This window comes from Trifolium pratense, linkage group LG2, assembly GCF_020283565.1.
Source record: "Trifolium pratense cultivar HEN17-A07 linkage group LG2, ARS_RC_1.1, whole genome shotgun sequence".
Classification (NCBI taxonomy): Eukaryota; Viridiplantae; Streptophyta; class Magnoliopsida; order Fabales; family Fabaceae; genus Trifolium; species Trifolium pratense.
The window spans coordinates 11,642,735-11,670,028 of record NC_060060.1 but is presented as its reverse complement, the minus strand read 5'-3'; the positions used below and the strand labels follow the sequence as shown (position 1 = coordinate 11,670,028).

General features: G+C 33.4%; 3 protein-coding genes and 1 long non-coding RNA gene across 54 annotated transcripts; 1 reads left to right on the top strand and 3 right to left on the bottom strand.

Moving 5' to 3' along the window:
* Nucleotides 1-691: 691 nt before the first annotated feature.
* Nucleotides 692-6,780, bottom strand: LOC123906106 (ATP-dependent DNA helicase DDM1-like). 2 transcript variants are annotated; one of them, XM_045955961.1, is made up of 16 exons: nucleotides 6,624-6,780; nucleotides 6,446-6,527; nucleotides 6,013-6,249; nucleotides 5,792-5,893; nucleotides 5,184-5,530; nucleotides 4,873-5,062; nucleotides 4,575-4,750; nucleotides 3,854-3,923; nucleotides 3,579-3,768; nucleotides 3,349-3,441; nucleotides 3,165-3,259; nucleotides 2,950-3,069; nucleotides 2,153-2,272; nucleotides 1,966-2,064; nucleotides 1,766-1,876; nucleotides 692-1,257 (listed from the first exon to the last, which is right to left on the bottom strand). In XM_045955961.1, the coding sequence occupies exons 2-16, from the start codon at nucleotides 6,515-6,517 to the stop codon at nucleotides 1,027-1,029; spliced, it is 2,253 nt and encodes a 750-aa protein (XP_045811917.1). In that variant the 5' UTR covers nucleotides 6,518-6,527; nucleotides 6,624-6,780; the 3' UTR covers nucleotides 692-1,026. The 2 variants fall into 2 exon arrangements, with proteins under 2 accessions (XP_045811917.1, XP_045811916.1); XM_045955960.1 differs by having other exon boundaries at nucleotides 6,640-6,779.
* A 313-nt stretch (nucleotides 6,781-7,093) lies between these two features.
* On the bottom strand, nucleotides 7,094-7,878 carry LOC123904178. The gene is made up of 2 exons (XM_045953868.1): nucleotides 7,837-7,878; nucleotides 7,094-7,705 (listed from the first exon to the last, which is right to left on the bottom strand). The coding sequence occupies exons 1-2, from the start codon at nucleotides 7,876-7,878 to the stop codon at nucleotides 7,094-7,096; spliced, it is 654 nt and encodes a 217-aa protein (XP_045809824.1).
* Nucleotides 7,879-7,972: 94 nt separating this feature from the next.
* LOC123906107 lies at nucleotides 7,973-13,521 on the bottom strand. 50 transcript variants are annotated; one of them, XR_006808745.1, is made up of 20 exons: nucleotides 13,223-13,355; nucleotides 13,084-13,120; nucleotides 12,851-12,955; nucleotides 12,656-12,746; nucleotides 12,409-12,551; nucleotides 12,159-12,228; nucleotides 12,004-12,069; nucleotides 11,816-11,873; nucleotides 11,477-11,553; nucleotides 11,260-11,319; nucleotides 11,011-11,139; nucleotides 10,838-10,891; nucleotides 10,457-10,639; nucleotides 10,128-10,204; nucleotides 9,943-10,051; nucleotides 9,598-9,734; nucleotides 9,275-9,477; nucleotides 8,955-9,162; nucleotides 8,742-8,866; nucleotides 7,973-8,654 (listed from the first exon to the last, which is right to left on the bottom strand). It is a non-coding gene; the product is annotated as an uncharacterized LOC123906107 (long non-coding RNA). The 50 variants fall into 50 exon arrangements; XR_006808732.1 differs by having other exon boundaries at nucleotides 9,598-10,051; nucleotides 10,838-10,898; nucleotides 11,260-11,386; nucleotides 13,223-13,361; XR_006808731.1 differs by having other exon boundaries at nucleotides 9,598-10,051; nucleotides 11,260-11,386; nucleotides 13,223-13,360.
* A 1,601-nt stretch (nucleotides 13,522-15,122) lies between these two features.
* LOC123909043 (cation/H(+) antiporter 15-like) lies at nucleotides 15,123-19,485 on the top strand. Its single transcript, XM_045959825.1, has 3 exons — nucleotides 15,123-15,627; nucleotides 16,991-17,995; nucleotides 18,090-19,485. Exons 2-3 carry the CDS (start codon nucleotides 17,129-17,131, stop codon nucleotides 19,320-19,322), a joined length of 2,100 nt encoding a protein of 699 aa, XP_045815781.1. The 5' UTR covers nucleotides 15,123-15,627; nucleotides 16,991-17,128; the 3' UTR covers nucleotides 19,323-19,485.
* The last annotated feature ends 7,809 nt before the right edge of the window (nucleotides 19,486-27,294 follow it).

The following is a 27,294-nucleotide window of genomic DNA, read 5'->3' as shown; positions in this document are numbered from 1 at the left end:
TCCAATTGTTGAGAATGAGAGTCCACTTGATGACATGGAAAATACGTTAAAAATTGCTCTAGACCCTTCAATATGTTCACCGGTCCTCGATATATTTTAAAAATTGAGTGGAAGTGAACATAATGAAAAGTCTAAAGAATAATTTTCAAATAAGTTTGAGGAAGACCATTATGAAGCAGAAATGGACTCTACTCCACATGTACAGGCAAAGGGCGAAATAGCTAGGCCCAAATGGATGAATGATTCTGTGACCACTTAGATATTTGCTATACCCCTTTCCTACATTGAATAACAGTTTCTAACCTTGTTTGAAAGTTGTAAAATAAATAAAAAATAAATTAACATGAATCTCAGCAAATATAAGTAAGCATTGCAACATTAAATGTCATAGGAATAATTCAGCAACCCATGGGTTGAAAGAACATGTTTACTAGTAATTTTTGCCCAAGTTAATCAACATATTTGGACCACATTAGACTACTAACACAAGCTTCATAAAGTGTTTTTTTTTTATCAAGTGGTTTTTCATTAATAGAACATAATATACTATCTTTCATATAAATGCAAATGCTAATGAGTAAAGTACATTGCCCAAGTTACCTTGTTTAAAAACCTTAAACAATATATCCTTAGATACATGTTAGCAAGACTATTAAATGCATGAATATGATTTAACTGAACAAGCCGCGAGGAAAATCAAAACATAGCCTTTGAATCAATATAGTCTGACAATATTAAACAAACTAATCAGCGTAGTTACAAGCCAATATAAGTTGAGTAGATACCAATGTATTGGATTTGTGAATAGTTCCAAGCAAAAAAACATGACCGCTGGCGCTGAGTAGCTTCATTTCTACATCTAGTTCCGTTAGTAGACTTTACAAAATTGAATGCCCTCTAGGACATTACCTCAGACTATTGACATCACTGGCTGAGATCGTCTCAAAAAGTCAATTACATCTCATACCACAAAAAGTAATTTTTTAATATTTAGAAGTAAAAAGTTAATTTCGCAGATACGAAAATTTAGCTGTTAAGAGTGGAAAGCATGCTGCCAGACGCAGCAGAAATCACCACCTCCCATCCAGGCCCTTTAAGGGGAAAGGTACTAACTGGAGCTTTCTCATCGGTTGAGCTATTGATAACAAGATCACTGCGATCCAAAAGCTTCTCCAGGTCTTCATCACTGATATCTTTCTGTATCATTTTGTCCTCGGCTGTTTCTTCATCTCGAAGCAATGCCAAAACATCCTCACCCTAATATCACAGATAAAATACAAACTCCAAATTAAAATATGTAACTCTAAAAACTAATTTCAATAATCAAAATTGTTAGTGCAAGACTTTGAATTATCCTGTTCATATTTCCAGTAAATCTTGGAGTTGGGCTGATTCATTCACCCTAAAGATACAGTACTATCTTGCTAATTAACAATGATATAGCAGTGTTTTCAAAAAAAAAAAACAATGATATAGCAGCTAATCCTCCATAAAATTTTAGCAATCTGTAGTATGTTTATAAGCTTGAGTATATGAGACGAATTGGTGATTAAAAGGGTTGCATGTTCATCAAGTTAGGCCAATCCTAAACAGTTGTGAAAATTTTCTAGTCAAGTTAAATTAAAAATTATCTGGCCATGTAAATAACTAATGCCACACTTTCAACATCATTAGCATGATAGAATATCTTGACAACAAATCCATTTATACAAACACAGGAGAACAGGGGGAAAAAATTATTACAAGCTACTGCTAATATACAAACCTCCATTTCATCCACAATGGAAGGTGCTGTACGCTCCTGATGAAACTGTCCTTTCTCTATCACCACATGCTCAAGTTTCAACTTGCTGAAAGCTCTTTTCAACATTCGACCCTGTAAAAAGGACCAATGTCATGGTCATCTCAATATAACAAGCCACCAGTCTGCCGTACATATTATACTTAGTATACAATATTGCATACCTCTACTGATTGTGCAGTTGCGAGCCTGTAAACGTGAACAGGCTTTGTTTGACCAATTCTATGACATCTATCCATGGCCTGTAAATCCATTTGAGGATTCTGAAGTACAACAAAGTCATTAGCAGATAGTAAGTCAAATACTGTAAAACAATTAGATAATGGCAAACAAGAAAAGTAAAAAATGTACCCAGTCACTGTCATAAAGAATGCAAGTGTCAGCTGCAGTGAGGTTTATTCCCAATCCACCAGCCCTAGTAGAAAGAAGAAAGATTCTGCAATTGCTGTTTGTATCATTGAAGTCCTCGATCTGCTCGTGCACACCAACAAAACAAACTTAAAGTTAGCCTCTTGAATCAGTGAGAAATGATTCAGATCAATATTCTCAAAGAGAACAGCTGATGCCTGATGATAACAGAAGAGTGTTGCAACACAAATCCATGGTTTAAATAGAGATATAGCTTATAAAATCAGAGTTTGTCTACATACATTATGATACACATATAAATAGAGCTCCCACCAATTGCCACTGATGCTTCAGTTTTAATGAAATAATTTAATGCATAAAGACAACAAAAATGTCATACATAGGTTTAATTAAGATATCATAGATAGCAAACTACTACAAAAATCTCCTCTTAGCTTCAGGTGTTGTACAAGCTTCAAAAAAGAGCTTTTAGGATATGTTTTTTTTTTCAAGATACTCTAAACATGCTTTTTAAGGGATTTTTTTAAGAACCTAAACAAATTATCATAAAAACTACTGAACATTTTAAATAAAAGAATACCATTTCTTAATTTTATTTTAAAAAACAAAGCACAACAAAACAGACCCTTAAGTTGTCATTTGACAGAATTCACAATTTGAATTGTATGATTAAAGGTTGCACTATTAATTTCATATTCAAAACCTAAAACAAAACATATTAAAAAAAGTAGTTTGAATTGTCTGATTAAAAGTGGTGCTATCCAAGCATTTTTACAGACCTGACGTTTCCTATCATCCAATTTCACCGAGCCATCAATCCTGCAAACTTCAAAACCCTTTTCACTAAAATAGTAATCCATTATATCTAGCACTTTAGTCCATTGACTGAAGATCAGAACCTGATAGTAATGAGCAAAGGCAGGTGCACATGAGTAGCAGCTTGGCTACAAAAAAAGGAAGCAGAAAGGCACAAACAAGGCACTGTAAAGCATACCTTGTGATTACGTGCAAATAGCCGCTGCAACAATCTATCTAGCAAGTGGAATTTTCCACATTGTTCGATTATCTCATTCACCGGAGGAAACAAATCTAACACGGAAGCAAAATTTAGCTTAGTTTAAGTATCACAGGTCATTTATAAAATAAAACTTGTCATGATCCAATCACATGGTACTTACATGAACCATCATAGGCTGATTCTAAGAGATCGGGATGGTTACAGACTTTCCTAAGTTGAATAACCAAATTATTAAGCTTCGTCGCACCACATCCTGCAATAATTAAATCAGGAAAGTACAGTACATAATACAATTTCTTAGATAGAAACCCACGTAGCTGAAGGTGAACGTGTGTGAGTTGCAAGAGCACTTTTCCTTTCTTTCAAATGAAAAATTGAGAAAACAATTACCAACTGATAGTTTCGCTTCCAAATATTCCCCCAGTTTCTCGTTAATCAAATGATCTTGCAAGCTCTTCTGATGCTCAGTCATGTTGGCATAAATAATTATCTCTTTTTTTCGTGGCAACATTAACTCAACATCAGACTTCATCCTGCGCAAAAGAAATGGCCTAAGAATTCCATGAAGCTTGGCTACCACCTGCATGATACAGTCATTTAGCCTTCTAGTCTAGTTCACGAAATGAAGAATGCACAATTAGCATAAAATCTCATAGAACACTTACTTGATTTCTTCTTTTCTCTTCTATTTCTTCCATTGTTGCTCCATTAGTGCATTTTCCTGACAGATTAAACCTAAAAAGAAATTTGAATGCATTATGTGAAGAAAAACAAGACACACATGGGGTTTCCATCTTGTACTATACCGAGACCAATATTGCCAAAAGGCATAGAAACTGTTATAATATAAATAATATAAACTTCACCAAGAAGGAACAGCCATTAACCATGTTAAAAGATCACATAACAAGGTACAAGTAACAACCAGGTTTGGAAGAAACAGACCTTACATTTGAAGAATTGATAGTGGGTGATGATTAGAGGATGGGGGAGGGATGCCACAGATTCAAATGAAAACGACATCAAAGTTGAAGACACATTTGACAATCTTTTAAAAATTATGTTTGATTAAGTAAAATTCATTAGCAAAAAATTTTAAAAGAAAAATGTTAAACTGGTCAGAGTTTATTGAAATGTTGTAGTAATGGGTCAAATAAATTGCTTCCCTTTGATACGATAAATTACATTGATTCAGATCAGAACGGAAAAAAAAAACTACTTTGTCCTCTATGTTGTTTTCTTACCCCAACAATATAGTAGGGAATAATCAAAAGGATAGCACGTCACACAATCCAGGACATTAGATTTCCAACAGACACATATCACCATATGACAGTAGGAAAGAAGAGAAGTGTGGTCAATAACCCACAGGAAAAGAACACTAACCATTTCTCAAATTCATCAAGTGATGAGAATATATCAGGTAAGATGAAGTTCAGCAATGACCAAAGCTCTGCCAAATTATTCTGGAGAGGTGTCCCAGTCAAAAGAAGTTTATTGTCAACATTAATGTATCTCAATGACTTCACTAATTTGCAATTTGAGTTTTTGAGCCTGTGTCCCTGAGGTCACAAAAAATAAAATTAGAACAAAAACAAACTTATGTAAGTATCAGTGACTGTTGAGTAAAACACATACAACTAAACAGAATGTTTGATACATGCAAATGGGAGAATTTATGTACCTCGTCCACAACAAGATATTTCCAACTGTATGGCGCAAAACATTTCTTAGCATCATTCATCGCAATCTCATACGAAGTTATTACTATGGGAAATTCTGGGCCAACTGTTCTAGGCATATGTTTCCTTCTGATTTGATCTCTCTGACTTTTGTTACCATGGTAGATAACAACACGGAGCGATGGTGTAAACCTATTTACATTTATACAAGAAATGATTATCACAATGAAGAAGCGCAGCACGACAATATAATACTTGAAGTGCTATAAATATATATAAAAAAATAAAAATAAAAAAATAACATCAAATCTACCTAGAAAACTCATTCACCCAATTGGAGAGGGTTGATAGAGGAGCAATTATCATATATGGCCCATCCAATCCTCTTGATTTTAGATGAGAAATAAAGCCAATTGTTTGGATTGTCTTCCCAAGACCCATTTGATCAGCTAGAATCCCATTCAATCCATTTTGCCACAAGGAAATCAACCACTTTACACCCTTCAGTTGATAAGACTTTAATTTTCCACCAGTTAGTAAAGGCATCAGATCCTTCTGCTCTTTCTCAGTTCTTTCTTCTTCAGTCAAATTCACATCTTCAGTCTTCAGATTTTCTTTAGATCTTGTAATCATGGCTTCAACTGCCTTTTTAGCTTTCCTCTAAAGTTATTTCAAACATGATCACATACTACTGATTAGAATAACTCAAACTACATGCTAGCATAACAAATTCACAAAAATTATGAAACATAAAATGTGCAAGCTATAAATCAAATTGCTTTTGTACACTAACATATGAGAATATGCAACTCAAATTTACATCGCACTAATAGCAAAAAAAAAAGAAGCTAATCTGCTTTACGATGTTATTGTTTCTGTAACTCTTATACAAAATTTAATAGTACTCGGCAATGTACTCACCGTATTGCATTGTTTAGCCGCCTTTCGTTTTGCTCCACGACCCTTCTTTTTCACACTCGGCTGGCTCTCTTCCTCGTCCTCCTTCTCTTGTTCACTCGGATTCTAGCATTACAAATTCAAACAATGAGAACAAACAATACAACAAAATCAACAACCTAACATTCAAAAAAACAAAACTACACAGCAGAAACACCAAGAGGTTAGGGTTAAAAAGGGAATACCATTGTGATATCGTCCATTTTCTCCAAAAGAAACTCTGAGTAGAGTTTAGTCTGTGTCAAGAGTTCATCCAACTTATTAAACTGTGTATCATCAAGATTCGGCGCCTCCAACGGTTCCTCTTCTTCCTTAGCACGAGCTTCAAGTAACTTCTTTTCCTCCTCCGCCATTAATTTCGACACAAGCGAAGAAGACCCATCATCTGCAACCACCTCTTCCTCCGATTTCACTTCTACTTCCTTCTCACACACACCATTTCACAAACATCAAAACCAACAAAAAAAAATCACAAAAAATCAAAAAAATAACAAAAATCAAAATAAACCAAAAAAATAACAAAAATCAAAATAAACAAAAATCAAAACAAACCTAACAAGAACAATGAACAAATTTTTTTTACAAAATCACAAACGAAAAATACAAAAATACAAATACCTCTTCTTCTAGAACCGAAGTTGGTGACTCTACAGGAGGATCAACGTTCATCACATTGTTCTTGTCATCCATTTTTCAAACCCTAAATGTAAAACAAATTCACAAATCACAACAAAAAATATTTTAAAAAATAGCAATAAAATAAAATAAAATCAATAGCATTTCTATGGTTACGAATTTGCAATAGAACTTACGAAGAAGTGGAAATGAGAATTTTGAAGTGAAGAGTTTCAGAGAAGATGAAAGCAACGTAAAAAATAATGAGAATGTTGAAATTTTATTGTGAGTGGAGAAATAAATAGTAAAATTAATTAGAGTGCAGAGATTTTTAATTTTTAATTATTTTAACTAGACGGCTGCCCGTGCGTTGCACGGGTTTGGCGGAACGTGATTTGTATATCAATCATGGTTGCTATGTGCCGAGGTAATTAGTCATAAGCATATGCAAATTCCTTAGGGGGAGTATCATTTATATACCAATCATGGATGTTATTAGCCGAAAAAGTTAGTCATGAACATGCGGAAATTAACAAAGGGGGACATCATTTACATCGCAATTGAAATAGTATCATGTCGCAATTAAAACAAAGTAAATGAAGTACATATTCATATCAGAAAACAACAAAAACAAATTAAAGGTCAATTGGATCACAAAACTGGAACCAGCACGGGCACTCTTCTTGTCGTGGACATTTGCTCGTGCATTAGTTTACTATATTTGGCTTGTTGAATAGCAAAATATGACTCCCAAACAATAGCTTCTTGTGAACAATGTTGCTTCCATTGAACACACGTTGGAGGTATCGGACAACCATCCTTCAACTTGACATAGACATAATGATCGGGAATAGCTCCAACACAAATAACCAGCGAATAAGGGTCGGATGATGGGACACCACGCAATGGAAAAAATGTCTCGGATGCTCCTTGTTTCGTCAACTTAACGACTGCTTTGCCCAAAATAGAAGCTACAATGTGTCCCATATCCGGGAAGGTTAACCATTTTTCGATCAATGCAACACCGCGTCTCTTGGACTTTCTCTTTGATGGCAAGAGTGCATCTGTGATATAAGCCAAACGCTTCTCACACCCATATATTTCCAAATAGTCATGATTATGAAGCCGTAGCTCATCAAGCATGCTCTCTTTAATAAGTTCGTAATCATCTTCATTGTTCCTATCGGCTAAGGCAATCACACGATAACCGCAATTACCATCACTTTTGACATCAATAATAGATTCAATATTGAGGGAGCAAGGCTAAACAATAGAACTGATTTTTTAGGTGTATAAAAAACCATTGCTACTCCATGACATAACAGTAGCACCACAGCAGAATTCAAAGGCACAAAACAAAATATATTTCATACATTCTGAACCTATAAAATTACAATGTCACTGCTGTCTTTAGCATGTATTTCGCTCAGCCGCATGCCAATGGTAGTGAGACTGGTGATTCAAAAAAACAATGCTACAAAATTAAAAACATTGCTGCTGAATCAGTACACAGATTCACATCAAGGAGGATTCAAAGTATAAACTACTAATTTTATTCCAATAATTCAAAATAGATAAGATAAACCAACGTTGACATTAGCCTCCATATAAGGAATCAAAACAGTGGGTACATGACTTCAAATGATTGCAATTTAACTAACTTATGAAAACTAAGACACAGTGAGCCAAACATAACATGGACACAACACTAAAATTAAAGACAGGCAGAACCAATTATTTAGGATAATAAGCATCTCTTGCAACCCTTATCAATCATTCCTTCTCTATCTCCACTTTCATCAGCCGCTTTCTTCCTTCCACTTGAGCAACCACATTGAAAAGGATTCATTCATATTCCTCTTAAGAGTAGCTACAGAAGCCTCTTTTTCAACAACCTTCTTGGCTTGAGCAAGGGGAGTAAAGATTATGTCTTCCAGAAAAGCAAAGGGCTGGGAATCTGGAACAACATTATTATGGAAAACACTATAATACCAAAATACTTGTGTTCCAAGAAATACATTAACATGAGTGACAAATGGTCCTTCAACAGTCAGCACAAAATGTTTCAATTATTTTGTTATCCAAGCAAACCCTCTTTACCCTAAAGGATCCATCAGACACAATTGTTTGCCTCAAATGGTTATCAATGGTAAACAACATCTTTTTACACAATAGATTCAAATTCAGTGGGAAACTCTCCGTCATTTAAACCCTACATTAAAAAATAAATCATGATCCTTAAAAACCAAACAGCACTAAAAGCATATAAAAAATTCACAACACATAACATAAATTATACCTTAGATTGAGCAACAAAGAAAGCACATGACTTCTCCATTAGATAACTCATAACTCATGCCTGAATCAAAGAGAATGAACACAGTAGTGGAATCACCATCAATCACCTCAATTTAAACCTTGAACCTACAAAATATCCAAATCACACCCCTATTAAATACACTTTCAGAACCATTAGTATACTTGCAAGACAAAAGTGAATAATCAAACAGACCTTGGGGTAACTTGGAATATATGCTTCACACAACTATTGCAATAGTAAGCACCGAAATCAGGAACCACGACATTGTGACACTTGCAAGACAGATACCACCACTCCTCACCACCAACAACAACTCCACAAACAACAAAAATTCCATCTTCAGCCTAATCCACGAGCTCCCCTATCTTCAGCATCAAGGTCCATACCATAAAGAGCAATCCTATCAAAACAACAATTGGAATTAAACATTAACCACCAAATCAAAAGTGCACACATTAGCAAATGCATCTATGTTATGTTGAACCATCAGAAGACAGATTAGAATTAATTACAAAAGAAACTCCCAATTTGATCCTTGACTTGAAACTGATATGTCCAATTCCATTTAGGAGGAATCAGACAATTAGTACCAAGAACTCCGTCTTGCCACGAGTTTATCCGCATTTGAATACCAGGCCTACCACAAACATTTTTTGTATCCTTGAGAAATAAGCAGCTAAAAAACTTTGACACCAATAAAAAACTCTCTTCTGATCTGAAACAATTGAAAATTGCACACAAAACAAAATCAGAAACCTTGACTTCAACATGAATTTATATGTTAGACTCAGATGAAAGCATTAAGAATGGAATTGATAACACTCTAAATTCTTACCAGCTTGTTCTTGAAAGCAAAAATGATTGCTCCTGCATGTTCAGCTGCATTGCCAACTATTGGTAGCAAGATTATGCTGAGGAAGCTGACAGTAGTATAGGAAACACATGTGGCCTAATCTTGTACGTTTAAAAATCCTAACAGGGATATTAAAAATAACTCTAAGACTAAATGTTATATGAATACCTTGAACATGCCAAACACTGCTTCAATCCAACTTGATTTTAGTAATTTTCGATATTTGTCAGGATTTATGAGCCAATTGCATGACATAATATAGAATGAGTATAAGTGATTGGCTAATTGTTCAAAGGAAAAATCCTAAAGACAATGCTAAGTAATGACCTTATCGACATCTGCATCAGTGTACTGATGTGCAGTATCGTAAGATGATTCAAAACCCTGAGACCTAAGGAACTTGTAAACATGTCCGCGTTTGCTTCCATTCCAGTCACTGAGAAATAAAACATCGTAAATAAAACATTGTTCAAGAGTTTTGAGAAAAAGAAGTCCATATTGAGTTTAATTACCCGCATAACATGATTGGCATTGGCTTGAGTTGGAAATCATTTTGATAAGATTCTACATATTAAGGTATCATATAGACCTACGACAAAATTAAAATTTCACATAAATCAAAATTAATATCAAAATCATTCAAAACAACAATAATAATTAATTGGGATTCATTCATAATGAGAAAGAGAAAGATTATTATTATTACCCTAACACAGAAACCTGCAACACGAAAGTGGCAGAAAAGTTTTCAATTTTTAATAATCAAATAAAACACTACAATGTTGTGAATTCCTTAATCTTATTGAGAAAGAGCTAAGTGTGATCTTTATTGATTAATTACCTTTTTCTGTAATCTGCAACAAATCACCCACACATGGAGAAAGGTTTTCAAACATCTGACCCTCAAAAGCAAAAGCATGTGGAAATTGTGTTTCTGCTATTCCCTTATCATAGGGACTTATTGATGCATTCTTCTTTGCTTCTTTTGGAAATCTCGCTCTCAAAGCTGCTTCTCCTCTCAAAGCTTACAATGCAATGAAAAAAAAGAATGCATCAGACCAAATCATCGATATTGTTCCGTAGAAAATCTTACATCTTACAAGCATAGAAAACAATGTTTTATAAATCCAACCAGACAATGAACCAGGACAAAATCGTGATTGAACTGCTTAAATAACCAAACTATATATAATGTCAGTTCATAGAAAGATTAACAAAGTACCTGTTGCAGCTGCAACAATAAGAGTTATAAGATCACCCGGTGTTTGAATATCAACTGCAGACTTGACGGTCGAAGCGACACGGTCAAAAGCAATAATTGAAACTGAATCAAAACTACCCTCAGAAACTATTAAAGCTACTCTATTAAAGTGAGTTTTTCCTAAAGGAACCCACCTGAATGAGATTAACTCAGAAACTTTAAGAAATGAGCTACTCCACAGAATTCCCAATAGCTCAAGATGATGATCATGATGCTAACCTCAAACCCAAAATTCTGCACCTGACCCTGAACTTCAAACGCGTCTGCAGGATTCATTACAGCTCCATAATTCATATTATTGGCGTCGGAACGACCGGAATTTCGTTAGCTAACCATAGAGACAAACCACACTAAATTCAGAGTTATAGAGAAAGAGCAGTTACCGTTTTAGTGAGCCCCTGTCCAGAATACGGGTTTCACATACTTCTTCCAATTCCCAATTTCTATTGTACCACAAAATCACTTGTGAGTTTGAAAACCCATATAGGGAAATCAATGGCAGAACTGGATCTAAATAGAAATCATAAAACATAACCACCAAAATCAATAATATTAAGCAAAGATCATAAATAGAAGGTTTGATTTCGTTGTACTACTAACCGTGGAAATTCTTTTCCCTTTACCACAAACATTGCAATTTGAGTAGCAGAGCCCAATGCAACAACTAAGGAAATGTCCTGCAGCCATGAAAGTACATCAGTCTCATTCTCATAACCAATTTAATCAAACAAAATCAGAACTAAATGCATGTTTAGAAAAACGATGAATTAGATTAAATCATAACTGTAATTTTGTTAAAGCTCAAAATGTAGTTTTTGCGAGGATTATGCCGGGCAATGACACACAGTAATTTGTCAAACTCATGGTAAATTCAGATATAATGAATTCATCACTCCAACCTAAATATCAGAAAGAAAAACACACTCCAATGACAATAACCTTTTTTACTGCCAATCTATGTGAATCTCTTCGAGTAACCTCGTCTAATCTCTGCTTTCTACACAAAATTAATTCCACATTATTAATTAACAATCTTATAATAAACTCAAAATTTAAACAAAAAAATGATCATCAATTAGTTAGTATACAATGTGAATTTGTGATTGAATGAAAACGAAATTGAATACCTGAAGCACAACCTCAATATCGGCGTCGACTACGGCGTAGAATGTGTCCTATGAACATGGTGATAACTGATAACCATAAACAATGCAAGATCATCAATTAAGTCTATAAATTAACCTATCTTAAAGGTAGGTCTACATAACAATAACATGCTTACTAATCTCTTTGAATAGTGAGTAGTGTAATCAAATCAACACAAAAACCACCGCTAGCAACTCTGGTTTATCCTAAATTCCACAACATATAGTCATTTCAATCATGCTAAGAGCTTGTTTAAATCATTAATTAGTTCAATTATAGAGTTATCCGAATTAATCCTAAAAATCCTAAGTTGACATGCATCATGAATTTGGGGAAAAGCTAATAAAGCTACTCTATTAAGTGAGAGTTTACCTAAATGAACCCACCAGATTTAACAACAGTACGGCATTATTTCGCAAGCCTAAAACCATCCTTTTGTGCCGCTTGAGTACCCAAACCTGTAGTCCTCAAAACACCATTTTGACAGCTTCAGTACCTCAACTTCAAACGCGTCCCTAGACCTCATTTCCTAATCAAAAATTATGAAATTGGCGTCACAACGACCGGAATTGAGTTAGCTAACCACAGAAACAAACGGCATCTCAATCAGAGTTACGAGGAGTGAGAATTTACCTCTTTAGTGGAGCCTCATCCTAGAACACGGGTTTAACCATTTTGACAGCTTCAGTACCTCAACTTCAAACGCGTCCCTAGACCTCATTTCCTAATCAAAAATTATGAAATTGGCGTCACAACAACCGGAATTGAGTTAGCTAACCACAAAAACAAACGGCATATCAATCAGAGTTACGAGGAGTGAGAATTTACCTTTTTAGTGGAGCCTCGTCCTAGAACACGGGTTTAACCCAAACTTCTTCAAAAATCACCGATCAAAATTCCAAAGCTTGCATCTTGTACCCATGTTCATTGCTTCTGATATATTCCCAGAGAATCTCAATTCCATTAAACTCACATGCAATTTACCAAATGAGAAGAAGTGAAGAATGATGTTTTGGGTTTTAACTTGAATAGAAGAAGGAAAAAAAGTTTATGGTTCTTACCTCTAACTTCTCTGTAAAACTTGAACACCATCAGAACCTCACACATGCAATCAAGTTCATAATTTAGTTCTTAAAATTTGATGAACACATCAAGAATTCAAAGGAAATCCATGGATGTTTGATACAAAATTACACTTACCTTAGAGCTTGAGATGAGAGGAACCTATTTATGGAATTGCATGTTGATGAACAGGAGAGAGTGAGAGCACGAGAGAGAGAGAGTGAGAGAGAGATCGTATGAGAGAGAAAAGAGAGAAGAGAGAGAAAAAAACTTCACAAATGAGAAAAAAATTGGGAAAAGAGAAATATATATCCCACCAGGCCCAATGCATGTGTTCCATATAGCAGACCATGTGTAAGTTTCTGCTCCTCAACATGTGGTTTGCTAAGGCTATAGATGTCAACCAACCATTGGATAGAAATTAGGGTTTTGGATTAGGGTTGCAAAGTTTACCATCTTTTATATATATATAGATTTGATTGATTGATTTTGATTTCGATTTCATTTTCCTAGAGAAAAATGGCTTGGGCGGGAAAATTTGATGAAACAATTACCCTTGGTTTTCGATTTATTTACGATTCAGACCTACATGTTGAACGCGAGTTTGAACACTTGAGTAAGGTTATTTTGGAAAGTCGTGTCCAGTGTATTCATATGAACACTTGAGTGCGGTTACTATTCCAACTTTTTTTGTTGGCTTTCCATTTTTTTTAGTTTCCCTTATGTTTATTTTACTTTTTAATTTGTTCTCTTACGTTTAAAAAGTATTAATTTAGTCTCTTACGTTTTTATTAGGTTTCAATTTAGTCATTTCAGTTAGTTTTGTCACTAACGTCGTTTGAACTATACACGTGTCAATGTGTCAAAGTGTCCACGTGTCTGTCCACATATGCAAACTAACTGTCACGTGTGACAAAACTGACGAAAATGACTAAATTGAAAACCGAACAGAAACTTAAGAGACCAAATTAATACTTTTTAAACGTATGCGACCAAATTGAAACATAAAATAAATGTAAGAGACCAAATATATAGCTAAGCTTTTTTAACCTTTGATTAGTTTTGGTAATTTAGCTACCGTTTGACCTAACCTTTTTTTTCTCTATTCTTTTCCTTAAAATAAGAAGTTAAATCAAATAATAACTTTTAAAAGCTCTAGTAAGAAAAAATTAACTTCTATATTTTAAGAAAAATTAAAATATATTATCGAACATATTTTTTAACCTTGTTATAATTAAAAAATAATAATATTTTTTAAAAGGTAAGGTTTACAAAACAAATTTAATGTTAGTTTTAAAGTTATTACTTCTAAATTTATGATTAAAATAACTTCTACACATAAAAAAAGTTGGGTCAAACGATACCTTAGAGTTTGATCCGGAAGGTAAGTAAAAAGTAAAAACTGACCAAATATTATTCCAACTAGAAATTGAATTTGAATTCTCATGAACAATTTATTCCAAGGGGAGCTCATTTTTCTTTTCTCTTTTTGTTGACTCAGATATTTCTCCTCGCTTTTTATTGAGTCAATTTTTTCTCTTTCTAAAATTATATTTATATTAAATTATGTAATTTTAGAAACCATTTGACCGGAAAAGAATTTCATTGAATGATAAATTGTTTAGTCGAATATAAGATTGTTTTTTGAATAAAATAATTTTTTTATAGATTTTATTTATTTATTGGTCAAATATTCAATAACCTAATTCTTTCTCTGCCGCCGCATTCCTTCTTATTTGATTTTTCTTGGTTTATTAATTAGAGTGGTGGTTTATGATCAATTTTAATTGACGACGAATTTGAATGAATATTGATATCTTTGAGTCAAAAATACAGGAGTCCGGGTACGCTCAATTTCTCAAACTATCCAGTTATCCATTTTCTTTTATAGATGAATCACATGTGGCACTTAAAATTTTCAATGGCTGGGATTAAGAGTTTTAAATAAGTCTTTTTATTTTTTAATTAAATGAATAGAAAAGTAACAGATGTTTCGGCATCTCTTGGTATAAATTGCAGCAACTTGTTCTAATGCCCCGCTCTGCAGCGCCACCGTGCTGCTATAGAAGCATTTTTCTCTATTCTCCTTACATGATTTTTCTAAAATTACAAAGGGGAAATTAAACTGCACAAGATAACAACACAACATGATGGAGAGAGTATGGCGTTAGTAACCGTGACGGCCATACGGCTGCAAGACCACGGCATGTGGTAGTGGTAGAGACGACAATGATAGATGGATAGGTGAATTGGGTTTCAGATCTGTGAGAAGAGTTTAGAAAAAACTGACGGCGAGGAGCGGCGACAACAGCGGCGGTGAGAGAGAACAGTGATGAGGTGGTGTTGTGAAGAAGAAGACGGAGTTGTTTAATCAGAGAAAGAATAACAAAATGTTTCGTTTCTTTCTTTATTTAACCTTTTAATTTCAACCATTAAATTCTGTTTTGCCACATGTCACAATCTAACTATTGGGGAATAAATGGAGCTTTTGCTTAATGGAGGATACCCGGACTCAAAATACAGATGTTAGAATTTAAACCAAGGTTAGGAACCAAATTAATTACAATATTTTATTCACAACTCATTATTGAATATACTCCCTCCGGTCCTTATTATAAGGAACACTTTGAAAAAATCACACAGACCAATGAAGCACATTTAACATAGTTATTTTCATTTAATACTCTTATAAATTTTAATTTATTCCATGTATACCCTTATTTAATTACTCTTTATTCAACTAACTTACTTATTTTTAAATTCTCTCTCATAATAAATAAGGGCATAAGTGAAATTGAACATTTAAAATATTTGAAAATTGGTCAAAGTTTCTTATAAAAAGGACCAAATTTTTTGCCCTAAGTGTTCCTTATAAAAATGACCGGAGGAGGGAGTATTAGTCAATAGGATTTTTTTTTTTGGCCGATGACAATCGTATAGTGAGTGTAACATGTTGTAACTGAAGTCTTCAAATTATTTGGAAAAGTAAACTAAAAACAAATGCGTAGTATGTTTGTTTGGAGCTGTCTTTGTAATATAGGAAGGTAAAAGAAACCATAACTAAGCTAAATGCCACCTGAAATATATATATATAGTTGGAATTTTATTTCTAACAAAAAATATAGTTGGAATTAATTTGTTTTCTTCTATATTTAGATAGTTTATGTCATCAAAACTCATATATTTATACAAACATCCACTAAAACATATATAATACAAAATTTAAATCATTGTATTAGAAGAAAAGGGAGGAATTATTCAACTATGGTTAGCAATAATAATGCGATTCCTGCATGTTATCAAACACAAGTTATTCATCCAAATCCAATATGGCAAAGTGATAATGTCCTAAAATATGAGCTCCCTATTCTTGCCTTTCAAATTGGCTTCTGCGTATTGTTGTCTCGTTTTTTCTTCTTTATATATCGACCCCTTCATCTACCTCGACTCGTTTCACAACTCTCTGTAAGTATATATAATAATTTAAGAATTGATTATTTAAATTTGCGGTGACACAATTAATTGATATTTGAGAACTCTCTAATATTTCAAAATCAATTGTATGGATTTAGTTTTAGATCATTATTGTCTCTCCAAAAATTAAATTCAAATATGCAGTGAATCTACTATGTGTATGTTTGGTATCACGGTAGGTCCGTTAGGATCACAGTGAGCCACCGTGATTCTGATATACATACTGTGATACCAAACATAGGCTATATATTTATATTTTATACGTCATGTTTTCGTTTGAGCTATCTATGAAGAAAAAAGTTTGTGCACGGTCTTTATAACAATAATAACTTCAAAATTACATGTCTTCATGTTTTTATTTCTGACGTTAACCTTTGTGTTTATTAATACAAAATTGTCACTGAAGTGGGAATTTCAAATTATTAAATGTAGGTTGGTTTTATACTGGTTCAAGTAGTTGGGAAGTTCGAACGTCTGTACTTCTTTATTTTTCCTGTAACTGGGGTGCTTAACATTGAAGTTCTATCGCACATTGGTATCATCTACTATGCATTTCTCAGTGGTTTGGAAATGAATTTGAATGTCATTTTACATGTTAAAATGAAGAATTTAAGCATTGCTGTTTCTGGAATAATTTTTCCATTGGTGATGGGACCAGCTTTATACACTCTACATCGAAATTTTTATGATATGGGCGATGGATCTAAACTTGAAAAAAGTACAATGAGTGCTTATGTACTTTGGACTTTGGTTCTCACAGTAACAGGTTTTCCAGTTTTAGCTCACTCCCTTTCAGAGCTCAAACTTCTTTATACTGGTCTTGGCGAGGCCGCACTAACAACAGCTATGCTCAGTGACACGTATGCTTGGGTTTTATTCACATTATTTGTTCCATTTTCAATTAATGGTAAAGGGGCGATATACTCTGTGGTAAGCACTATAATATTTATTTTCATTTGCATCTTTGTGGTGCGTCCTATCATTGTGAAGGTCATTGATCGCAAGACAGAAAGAGATGAGTGGGATAATAACAAATTGCTATTTGTGGTTATGGGACTTTTGATTTGCTCACACATAACAGATGTTCTTGGTACACATGCTGTTGTTGGGGCTTTTGTGTACGGGTTGATTTTACCTCATGGTAAATTTGCTGACTTAGTGGTGTCAATCTCAGATGATTTTGCTGGTGGGTTTTTGGCACCGCTCTTCTTTAGTGGCACAGGAATGAGACTCATGGTGATCACAATTTTCAAGCAGCAAAATTGGCCTTTGACGCTTATGATAATTATCGTGTTGTGTTCTATAAAGATTTTAAGCACTATGTTTGCCACTTTCTTTTTTGGCATGCGTTCCCGAGACGGGTTTGCTCTAGGATTGCTTCTCAATACCAAGGGTGCCATTGCTTTGATAATGCTCAATATTGCTTGGGATAGATCGGTAATGATATACTTTAAGCACAATATTTTTTTATCACTTAAAAGTCAAAGTTATAGTAGTTTAATGTATGATTCGTTATAATTTGTCATTGCAGATTATTACTGTACCAACATATGCTGTTTTAACCTCTTCGGTCCTTCTAATGACTATAGTGGTGTCTCCCTTAATCAACGCCATATACAAGTCTAGAAAAAGATTTGAGCAAAACAAACTAAAGACTATACAAAAGCTAAGATTTGATGCAGAACTCAGGATTCTAGCATGTGTTCACAATAGTCGTCAGGCCACTGGAATTACCAGCCTTCTAGAATCTTTCAATGTAACTAGACTTTCCCCTATGCATGTTTTTGCACTTCACCTTGTTGAACTCGTAGGAAGTGCTGCTGCACTTGTCGCTGCTTATATGGAGAAGTCTAGTGGCTCAATTGGAACACAAAATCTTACAAAATCCCAAGAAGAACAAGAGAACATTGATAATACATTTGAAGCATTTGGAGAGGCATATGATGCTATAAGAGTCCAAACCTTAAATGTTGTGTCAGCTTATGCAACCATTCATGAGGACATATACAACTCGGCCAATGACAAACGCACAAGCTTGACCATCCTTCCATTCCACAAACAACTAAGTTCAGAAGGTGTTCTCGAAACAATAAGTGTGGTGTACAGAGATATAAACCTCAATGTGATGCAAAATGCGCCTTGCTCAGTGGGAATCTTTGTTGATCGTGATTTTGGATCAATATCGAAAATGAACTTTCGTATTTGTGTGATCTTTGTTGGAGGGCCTGACGATCGTGAAGCCTTGGCTGTTGCTTGGAGGATGGCAGGGCATCCGGGAATCCGATTATCAGTGGTTAGGATGTTACTATTTGATGACGCTGCAAAAATAGATACCTCGGATCATACTGAAGCACAAGGCGTACTATCTGATGTAATGAATAATGACAAACAAAAGGAGTTAGACGATGAATATGTGTATTCATTTAGACTCAAAGCAGTGAACAATGATGATTCTATATCCTATTCAGAGGTTGATGTCCATTCAGGTGAAGATATTCCCACAATCCTCAACGAGCTAAACACATTTGGATATGATTTATACATAGTAGGACATGGGAATTGTAGAAACTTAAGAGTCTTTTCAAATTTGTTGGAGTGGTGTGATTGTCCAGAACTTGGAGTTATAGGTGATATTTTAGCATCAAATAATTTTGTTTCACGCTCATCTGTGTTAGTTGTGCAACAATATGGGCATGGAGGAATGGTTTTTGGAAAGCAGTCCAACCATGTGACCACTAATAATGATGGTTTTGAGAGAGTGTGAAGACAAAATAAGAATAATGTTGATGAGAAACTAACTTGCCACCATGAAAGATCTTGCTTAGTTTGTTTATGGAAATTCAAGCAAGATTGAGACATTATCAGATTTTTTTGTACTTATATTTTTGTACTTGATATAGTATTGATTAGAGGGTGTTTCTATTGTTCCATTATGGCTTCCTTATGGTTTCCTACACAATGCTGCAATTGACTCCATTTGAATCTCATATAACATGAAAAGAAAAATAACTCGACTGGTTTGAAAATATATAGACAAATTATTGAGTATTCTATTTTAAATTACATGAATATTACACCGTACATGTAATCATGTTATATGGGATTTGGGTTTAGTGCAACCCGATTGTAAGTAATCAGTGCATCTGAATTGTCCGATCAAGATCAAACGATCTTAATTTTATAGTTGAATTTTAATTGTTTATAAAGAAAATCCGAGCTTAAATTATAGACCACTCAATCTTAATATAACCGTCTATATATGACCGACTACACTACAATCATTTTTTTTCTTTTCTGACCGTACACACAAAACCCCAATCTTGTTATGTGGCATAAAGAAAGCTGGACATATTTTGCATTTGTGCATTTTATTTTTAAAATAAAAATACCGTTTTCAATGTAAAATTTATTTGTTTTTGATTTTTTTAACTAGTGTCCTACATACCCATAAAGTATTAGAAAATGTTATAATAAAGTAGGATTAAAGATAGAAAAATCACATTAAATATGTTTTGATAATTAAACTTGCTTGATTTAAGTACATAATTTTAAAACAACAATATAAAAAACATTACACTGTAGGATTTAAAGTGGAAAACAACTTAAAATTTTTAATTACATGACGCATTTTGGATTTTTTTTTCCAAACTGCTCCTGTTAGAATTTTTTTCCAATTGTCCCAACTTTTTTAAAATTAACAGAAATGTCTTACTTCTTAAGCAAATGTTGGTCGCGTCAGTGCCAATGATGCGTTCATTGGGGGGTCGTGCCCTTTCCAATGGCGCGTCCATAACTGACTTTTTTTTTCCCCATTTTTAATTGTTGCCTTAGGTCTTAAAAGTATTTTCTTATATCGCTAAAGGCAATGATTTTTGATATATCATTCTCTTAGATGGTAATAGGCAATAATTTTAAACTGATCTATGAAAGTGTTCTTTAAACGCGAACGTTTTAAAAGTGTTACCTTTTACATTATAATAGAACCGTTTTATGGAAATGATAAAATTGTTGCCTTTAGCGATTTAAGAGAACACTTTTTAAGTCATAAGGCACCAGTTCTAATAAAAAATGAAAAATAATAATAACATAGTTAGTTATGTGAGAATGAATTCTCTCAAAAAAAATTCTTCAATCCTTCCTCAGTTGTTTCAATCTCTACCTTTCAATTCGTAATTTTTTTTTCTCTCTCCTCCCAAATCAATCGTTCAAAAAAATTTTACTCTAAAATCACATGAGAGAATCCCACACACAATTTTAGAAAAGGTGCGATGCGACCACCACTTGTCCAAGAAGTAGGGCAATTATGTATATTTTTTTATAAAAAAAGTAGTGACAATTTTGATATATATTTTTTTTCCGACAAGGGAAATTAAGTAACATTTAAAAGCATAAAAATATAGTTGTTTTTTTTTTTTTTTTTTGATCAAAATATAGTTGTTTTTTTAAGGAAGCATAAAAATATATAGTTTTTGAACCCAAAAAAGTTTTTCTTTGACAGAACCCACAAAAGTTCATAAATATTAAATAGTGGAGTACATACCAAATTAATGCTCTTCATTGATAATTTTTTTTTGTTATGAATAATATAGATGTGGATGTCCATTTGTCTAGGCCCATATTCTTGGCCCATGTAATCTCCTATATATATGACTATCTCACAATGTAAAACACACACCTTGAATAGAACAATACAATAGTCTATTCCTTTCTCTTCTCCCTTTCTCTCCTTCTTCTCTATTCTAGTTATTCTCTAGAAATAGTTCATAACACGTTATCAGCACGATAGTCTCTCTTCCCTCTCTAGAAAGGTATAGCAACCATGAGAGGTGATAATTTTATTTCTTGTATTTTTTATTCTATTTTTTTCGTGTTTTTTCATATTGATTCACAGCCTACGATCTAGAAGTATCGTAGTGAAATTTTTAAAATATGAATCCTGAAGATTCATAGTATGATGAAATTTTAAAATATGAATCCTGAAGATTCATAAACCTACACCTCTAAAATATCAATCCCTGAAGGATTGAAAAAAATAACTGATTTGATCTATTATATAGTTCTTAAAGAACTTAAAAATCCAAATTTTGTTCTCCATGAAATCTTGATGAATTCAATTAGGACACATCCCTGAAGGATGTACAAAATAATTGATAAAATCTATTATATTTATAGAGTTTTTGAAGAACTCATGAATAATTCAATATATTTATGCATCCCTGAATGATTGCACCAATATATGTATTCCTATTACATTATAATATATGTTATACAGTTCCTGAAGAACTCGATGTTGTATGCATTCCTGAAGAATTGCATAAATGATTAATTTTACATTATAATGATGTTATATAGTTCTTGAAGAACTTCTTATAAATTATTTCTTATGAATTACAGAAGAATTCAAAATACATATACATGCATCCCTGAAGGATAGCTTTATCAATTTTTTTTAGAGTTTTGGCAATTTATAATTTTTATTGAATTTATTTTATTTATTGTTATAATAATAATAATAATAATAATAATAATAATGTATAATCTATGCATATCATGCTGATTAAAAATAAATAAATAATAATAATAATAATTTAATATGTATCATCATATTGTAAAGCTAAAGCATAAAAATATTCCAATTTATTTTCAATAAGTTACTAATTAATCTCATTCATAGCATATGTTACATTATAATTATTATTAATTTCATTATGTTACTATTTAATTTGCATTATAAAATTTTAGTACGTTACATTATATTAGTATTAATAAAAATAATTGGAATTATCTTTTATTAGACTGTGTTTAGTATGTTTATCTAATTATTTGCTTAATTTTATTATTTGATGATAGTATATATCAATGATAAATGAATGAAAAATCATTCCCAGAAGTGAATGAAATCTAACCCACTGATGTTACTCCATTCCCATAAGTTAATGTAGTAACACACGATTACCATGAAAAAAAATTTGTGGTCATGGTCGTGGTAATAGTCATGACTGTGTTAATTTTAAAATTTCGGCTTCTCACTAGAAGTGAAAAAAAAAATGAAAAAAAAAGAGTAAAAAGTGGGCAAATTAGTTCCTGAAGAACTAAAGAAGAAAAAGGGAAAATCCAATCGAATGCACAAGGAATAAATTATTCTTAATCATTATGAAGATCACTTGTGATATAGTTCTTGAAGAACTAATGCTTTAATAATAATGATCTCCGATGGATTACTCAAAGAATATGAATTTCCCGAACCATTGTTAATGAAAAATTATATGTATAGTTCTTGAAGAACTTAAAATTCAATATTAAAGCATTTCTTGTAGTATCGCTCAAGAACAATTTTTCATAATCAATGTTTATAAATATTGGTGGTATAATTCTTGAAGAACTAATATTTTAATTTCCCTAAAGATATAGTTCTTGAATAAGCAAAAGTTTAATATCAAGTATTCCAGAAGGATTGGAAAATTGTAATTTTCCATAGCCATTGTTGATAGAGATATATTGTTAAGTTCCTGAAGAACTTACAAAATTTTACAACATGATTACAATCTATATGATATATTTGATCTTGGTATAAGGTGAACCAAAATTAAAAGGAAATCAATAGAAGAATTATTTATGTCTCTTGAATATGCTCTTGAAGTAGCAACTTTGAAAAAAACAAAGTTCAAGAATATTTTGTATATCCATTGTTGTACATACATTGGATGGATATTATTGATATATTAAACTCGTGATTGAATGCATGGTTAAAACGTTTTTTTCTTCCTCTCATAATAATGATTATTCTTTGCTCTTAAAAAAAAATTATTCCTTTTAAAAAAAAAAAAAATTATTCCTCGCAAACATAAATTGATTTTAATTATTCGGTTACATATTTAAATCAATTGATTGATTTTAATTTTAAAATCTTTTAATTGTTACTATATTTTAATTTCTAATTCTACTGAAATCCACATAAACATTATTTTGTTATACTTTATTTTTACTCTTTTAATTCTCATACAAATAAATTATTACTATTTTTTTATTGTGTTCCACCGAAAAGATTTTTTTTGTAGAAACATATTTGTTTAGCTTGAAAATATTCATCGATACTACTTGTTCTGGTAAAAAACAAGGGGGGTTTGTATTATTGATCAAATGGTGTGAATACACTCAGTTCAATCCCAACAACCCTGGGAGTTTAATAAGTCAGAATTCGTCAGAACATAGGGGTTTGTATTATTCAAGATTGATAACTGATACAAGTATGTCGGAGAAGAAATTGAATCTCTTTACAAGAATGAAAATATGGTGGTTTCTCATGATGAGAGTGAGTCTATGTAGAATCAGTGAAAAGTCCTCCCCTCTTCTCTTGAAGAAGATCCTATTTATAGACAAAACATCTCCCTCTTGTTGCTTGATAACCGCCTTGCTTGGAGAGGAATTCATGGGTAGTGGGCGGTTACTTTTACTTCTTCTCCAAGCTTCTTCCTTCTTCTCCAAGCTTCTTCCTTCTTCTCCAAGTTTCTTCCTTCTTCTCCAAGTCATGGTGGATCATGCTTATCATGTGTTTTTCATGGTTGTTTTCATGCTTCTCCTTTAGATGCTCCCATTGGGCTTTTTCGTATTGGGCCTTAACAAATCACACCCTGGTCCATGGCCCGGTACACAGCCCCCCAAGCACGAGGCTTCAAGAAGGCGAAGTGCTTTTGAATGAAGTAACTTGGCAATTATTATGTCTCGGCGTGGTTCTATGTCGCCTATTTGTTGCTGACTCATACTCTTTGTTTGCTTGTCGCCTTGTCCTTCCTTTTGTTGTTTATATTTCTTAGATAATTTGTACGTCCTTCTATGACTTTTGAATATCTTGATGCACGCCATTTGTGGCTTTGAATATTGTTGTCATTGTTTCTTGGCGACTTTGAGCAAGTTGGCAAGTCGCCCTTCCTTCTTTTCCATCGTATTTGTATTTTCGAGCCAGCGTTGTCACCAATCTCGCCTGTTCTTCTTTCGCGGATCGCCTTTCCTTCTTGGAAACGAACTGAAACTTTGTGGCTAGTAACTTTGTTAGTCTATACTTCTGCTTCTTCTACTCAACATGAGTTTCTTATTTTCTTTGACACTCTATATTTGAGGATTGTAAGTATTCTGGCGTAATCTGTCTCGCCACTTGTAGTTGATTTTCGTACTGCCAGGCTTGCACGCCTTATTTTGTAACTATTGTTTCTTTGGAGATTTAGAAAGAATTGGCGCTGCTCGGAGTCGCCCTTCCACTGTACTTTGTGTTTGGTGTTGAAAATAATCTCGCCTTTGAAATTTTTAACTTTGCACCTGCAATGTCTTTAGCACTTTAAATATAATTATATATCATTTATGAATAACTTTATACCTGATGCCTTTTTGGCGATTGTAACTAGTATGGCGATATGTCGCCTTGTTTCGCTGCATGACGAGCGATCTGGTTGTGTCCTTCTTGCTTTTAGAATCATATGACTTGACGTTATGGTGAATCGCCTTGCTTTGGTTGTGTGTAAGCTTCTTCTGGCGGTGTTGATAATCTCGCCTTTCTTTGCTGTATCTTTTTCTGACGCACTCAACTCGTAAGACTTACAGGTAACGCCAAGGCCTTGCAACCTTGTTTAATTTTTCTTTTTCTGACGTACCCAACTCGTAAGACTTACAGGTAACGCCAAGGCCTTGCAACCTTGTTTAATTTTTCTTTTTCTGACGTACCCAACTCGTAAGACTTACAGGTAACGCCAAGGCCTTGCAACCTTGTTTAATTTTTCTTTTTCTGACGTACCCAACTCGTAAGACTTACAGGTAACGCCAAGGCCTTGCAACCTTGTTTAATTTTTTCTTTTTCTGACGTACCCAACTCGTAGGTGACGCCAAGGCACTGTAACCCTTGTTTAATAATATTTTTTTTTTCTGACGTACCCAACTCGTAGGTGACGCCAAGGCACTGTAACCCTTGTTTAATAATATTTTTTTTTTCTGACGTACCCAACTCGTAGGTGACGCCAAGGCACTGTAACCCTTATTTAATAAAATTTTTTTCTGACGTACCCAACTCGTAAGACTTACAGGTAACGCCAAGGCACTGTAACCCTTGTTTAATAATTTTTTTTTTTTTCTGACGTACCCAACTCGTAGGTGACGCCAAGGCACTGTAACCCTTGTTTAATAATATTTTTTTTTTCTGACGTACCCAACTCGTAGGTGACGCCAAGGCACTGTAACCCTTGTTTAATAATTTTTTTTTTTTTTTTTTTTTTTTGACGTACCCAACTCGTAGGTGACGCCAAGGAACTGTAACCCTTGTTAATTTTTTTTTCTGACGTACCCAACTCGTAGGTGACGCCAAGGAACTGTAACCCTTGTTAATTTTTTTTCTGACGTACCCAACTCGTAGGTGACGCCAAGGAACTGTAACCCTTGTTAATTTTTTTTTTTCTGACGTACCCAACTCGTAAGACTTACAGGTAACGCCAGGGCCTTTCAACCTTGGTTTATTTTCTATTTTTGACGTACCCTACTCGTAAGGTTTACAGGTAACGCCAGGGCCTTTCAACCTTGATTTAATTTCTGTTTTTGACGTCCCCTACGGGTGACGCCAGGGCCTTTCAACCTTGATTTAATTTCTTCAGAGCTTTCATATGAGTTGATCTTGAATAATTTTTTGTTCAGAGCCCGCAGCTTAATCATGATTACTGCAAATAAGCTTTGATACATTAGAGGTTCAACGATAATAATATATGAAAAATAAAACAAACGAAAATGATACCGCCATGGGCGGTTTGTCGCGGCGCTCCTCGCCTAGCAAGAAAAAACAATTATGTTTTGGCGTGGCGAGACTGAGTTCCATTGCGGTAGTCATCGCGGAATATGCTTCAACCTGAAATATTAGTTGGCGGCTTCTATCTCGCCGAGTGATAATTATTGAATTTTCATGTTAATTTTCCACATTTGTTCGTTGTCCTGCACTATGATTAACATCAATGAATCAAAATAGAAATCATAGATGAATAAACTAAATTTCCTAATCAAGATTTCAAAAGAATAAATTTCAAAGAAGGTGACATTATAGCAAGTGCTTCAAGTATCTGCACTAAAAACAGGTCGGTTAATAATAAGTCTCATATACTCCATTAGTTTTGCATGTATGATTGATTTTAATTAATCGATAAACGAAACAGATAAAAATGTGATACGTAGAGAAAGCATATTCATGTTAGTTATAAGTAAAAAGCAAAATACTTTGTAAGAAGAATACTGATTTAGTTCTTAACCGAAAAAATGTAGAAACATATGAAAATTTTTATACTTTCTCTGTTGGTTATATTTGTCTTGGTCATTTTAATTTAAAGTGTTGACTTACTTATCAGAGTTGAAGTTCTTTCATGCAAAAGTTCTTTCATGTTTGAAATGTTTACATGAGGTCTTAAGAAAGTTAGTTCATACAATCACACAAAATATTTTATCGTGTGCTAGAATAATTTATAGCAGGATTAAAGATATCACATATCAAATAAGCACAAACAGTTTTGAACCAAACAGAACAGCGATTCTTGAATTTAGATCTTGTAAAGTGGCACACCCAAAGAAAAACAAGTCTCATTCTAGTGATTATTAACCTTGAAATACATAAGTACCGATGTTCTTTTCTTTTACTCATTGATGAGATTATTATTATTATTATTATTATTATTATAGATGGCGATAGAATGTGATTCATGAACTATAAATTAACC

Excerpts from the sequence above, each read along its gene's own strand:
- LOC123906106 (XM_045955961.1), bottom strand. The coding sequence starts at position 6,517 with ATGGATGACAAGAACAATGTGATGAACGTTGATCCTCCTGTAGAGTCA. Across the intron at positions 3,769-3,853 it reads AAGAGAAAAGAAGAAATCAA|GTGGTAGCCAAGCTTCATGG; the intron begins GTAAGTGTTCTA and ends TGTATCATGCAG. Across the intron at positions 3,070-3,164 it reads TATTTGCACGTAATCACAAG|GTTCTGATCTTCAGTCAATG; the intron begins GTATGCTTTACA and ends CATTACTATCAG.
- LOC123909043 (XM_045959825.1), top strand. The coding sequence starts at position 17,129 with ATGAATTTGAATGTCATTTTACATGTTAAAATGAAGAATTTAAGCATT. Across the intron at positions 17,996-18,089 it reads ATATTGCTTGGGATAGATCG|ATTATTACTGTACCAACATA; the intron begins GTAATGATATAC and ends TTGTCATTGCAG.
- LOC123904178 (XM_045953868.1), bottom strand. The coding sequence starts at position 7,878 with ATGCGGCTGAGCGAAATACATGCTAAAGACAGCAGTGACATT. Across the intron at positions 7,706-7,836 it reads CTAAAGACAGCAGTGACATT|CCTTGCTCCCTCAATATTGA; the intron begins GTAATTTTATAG and ends TCTATTGTTTAG.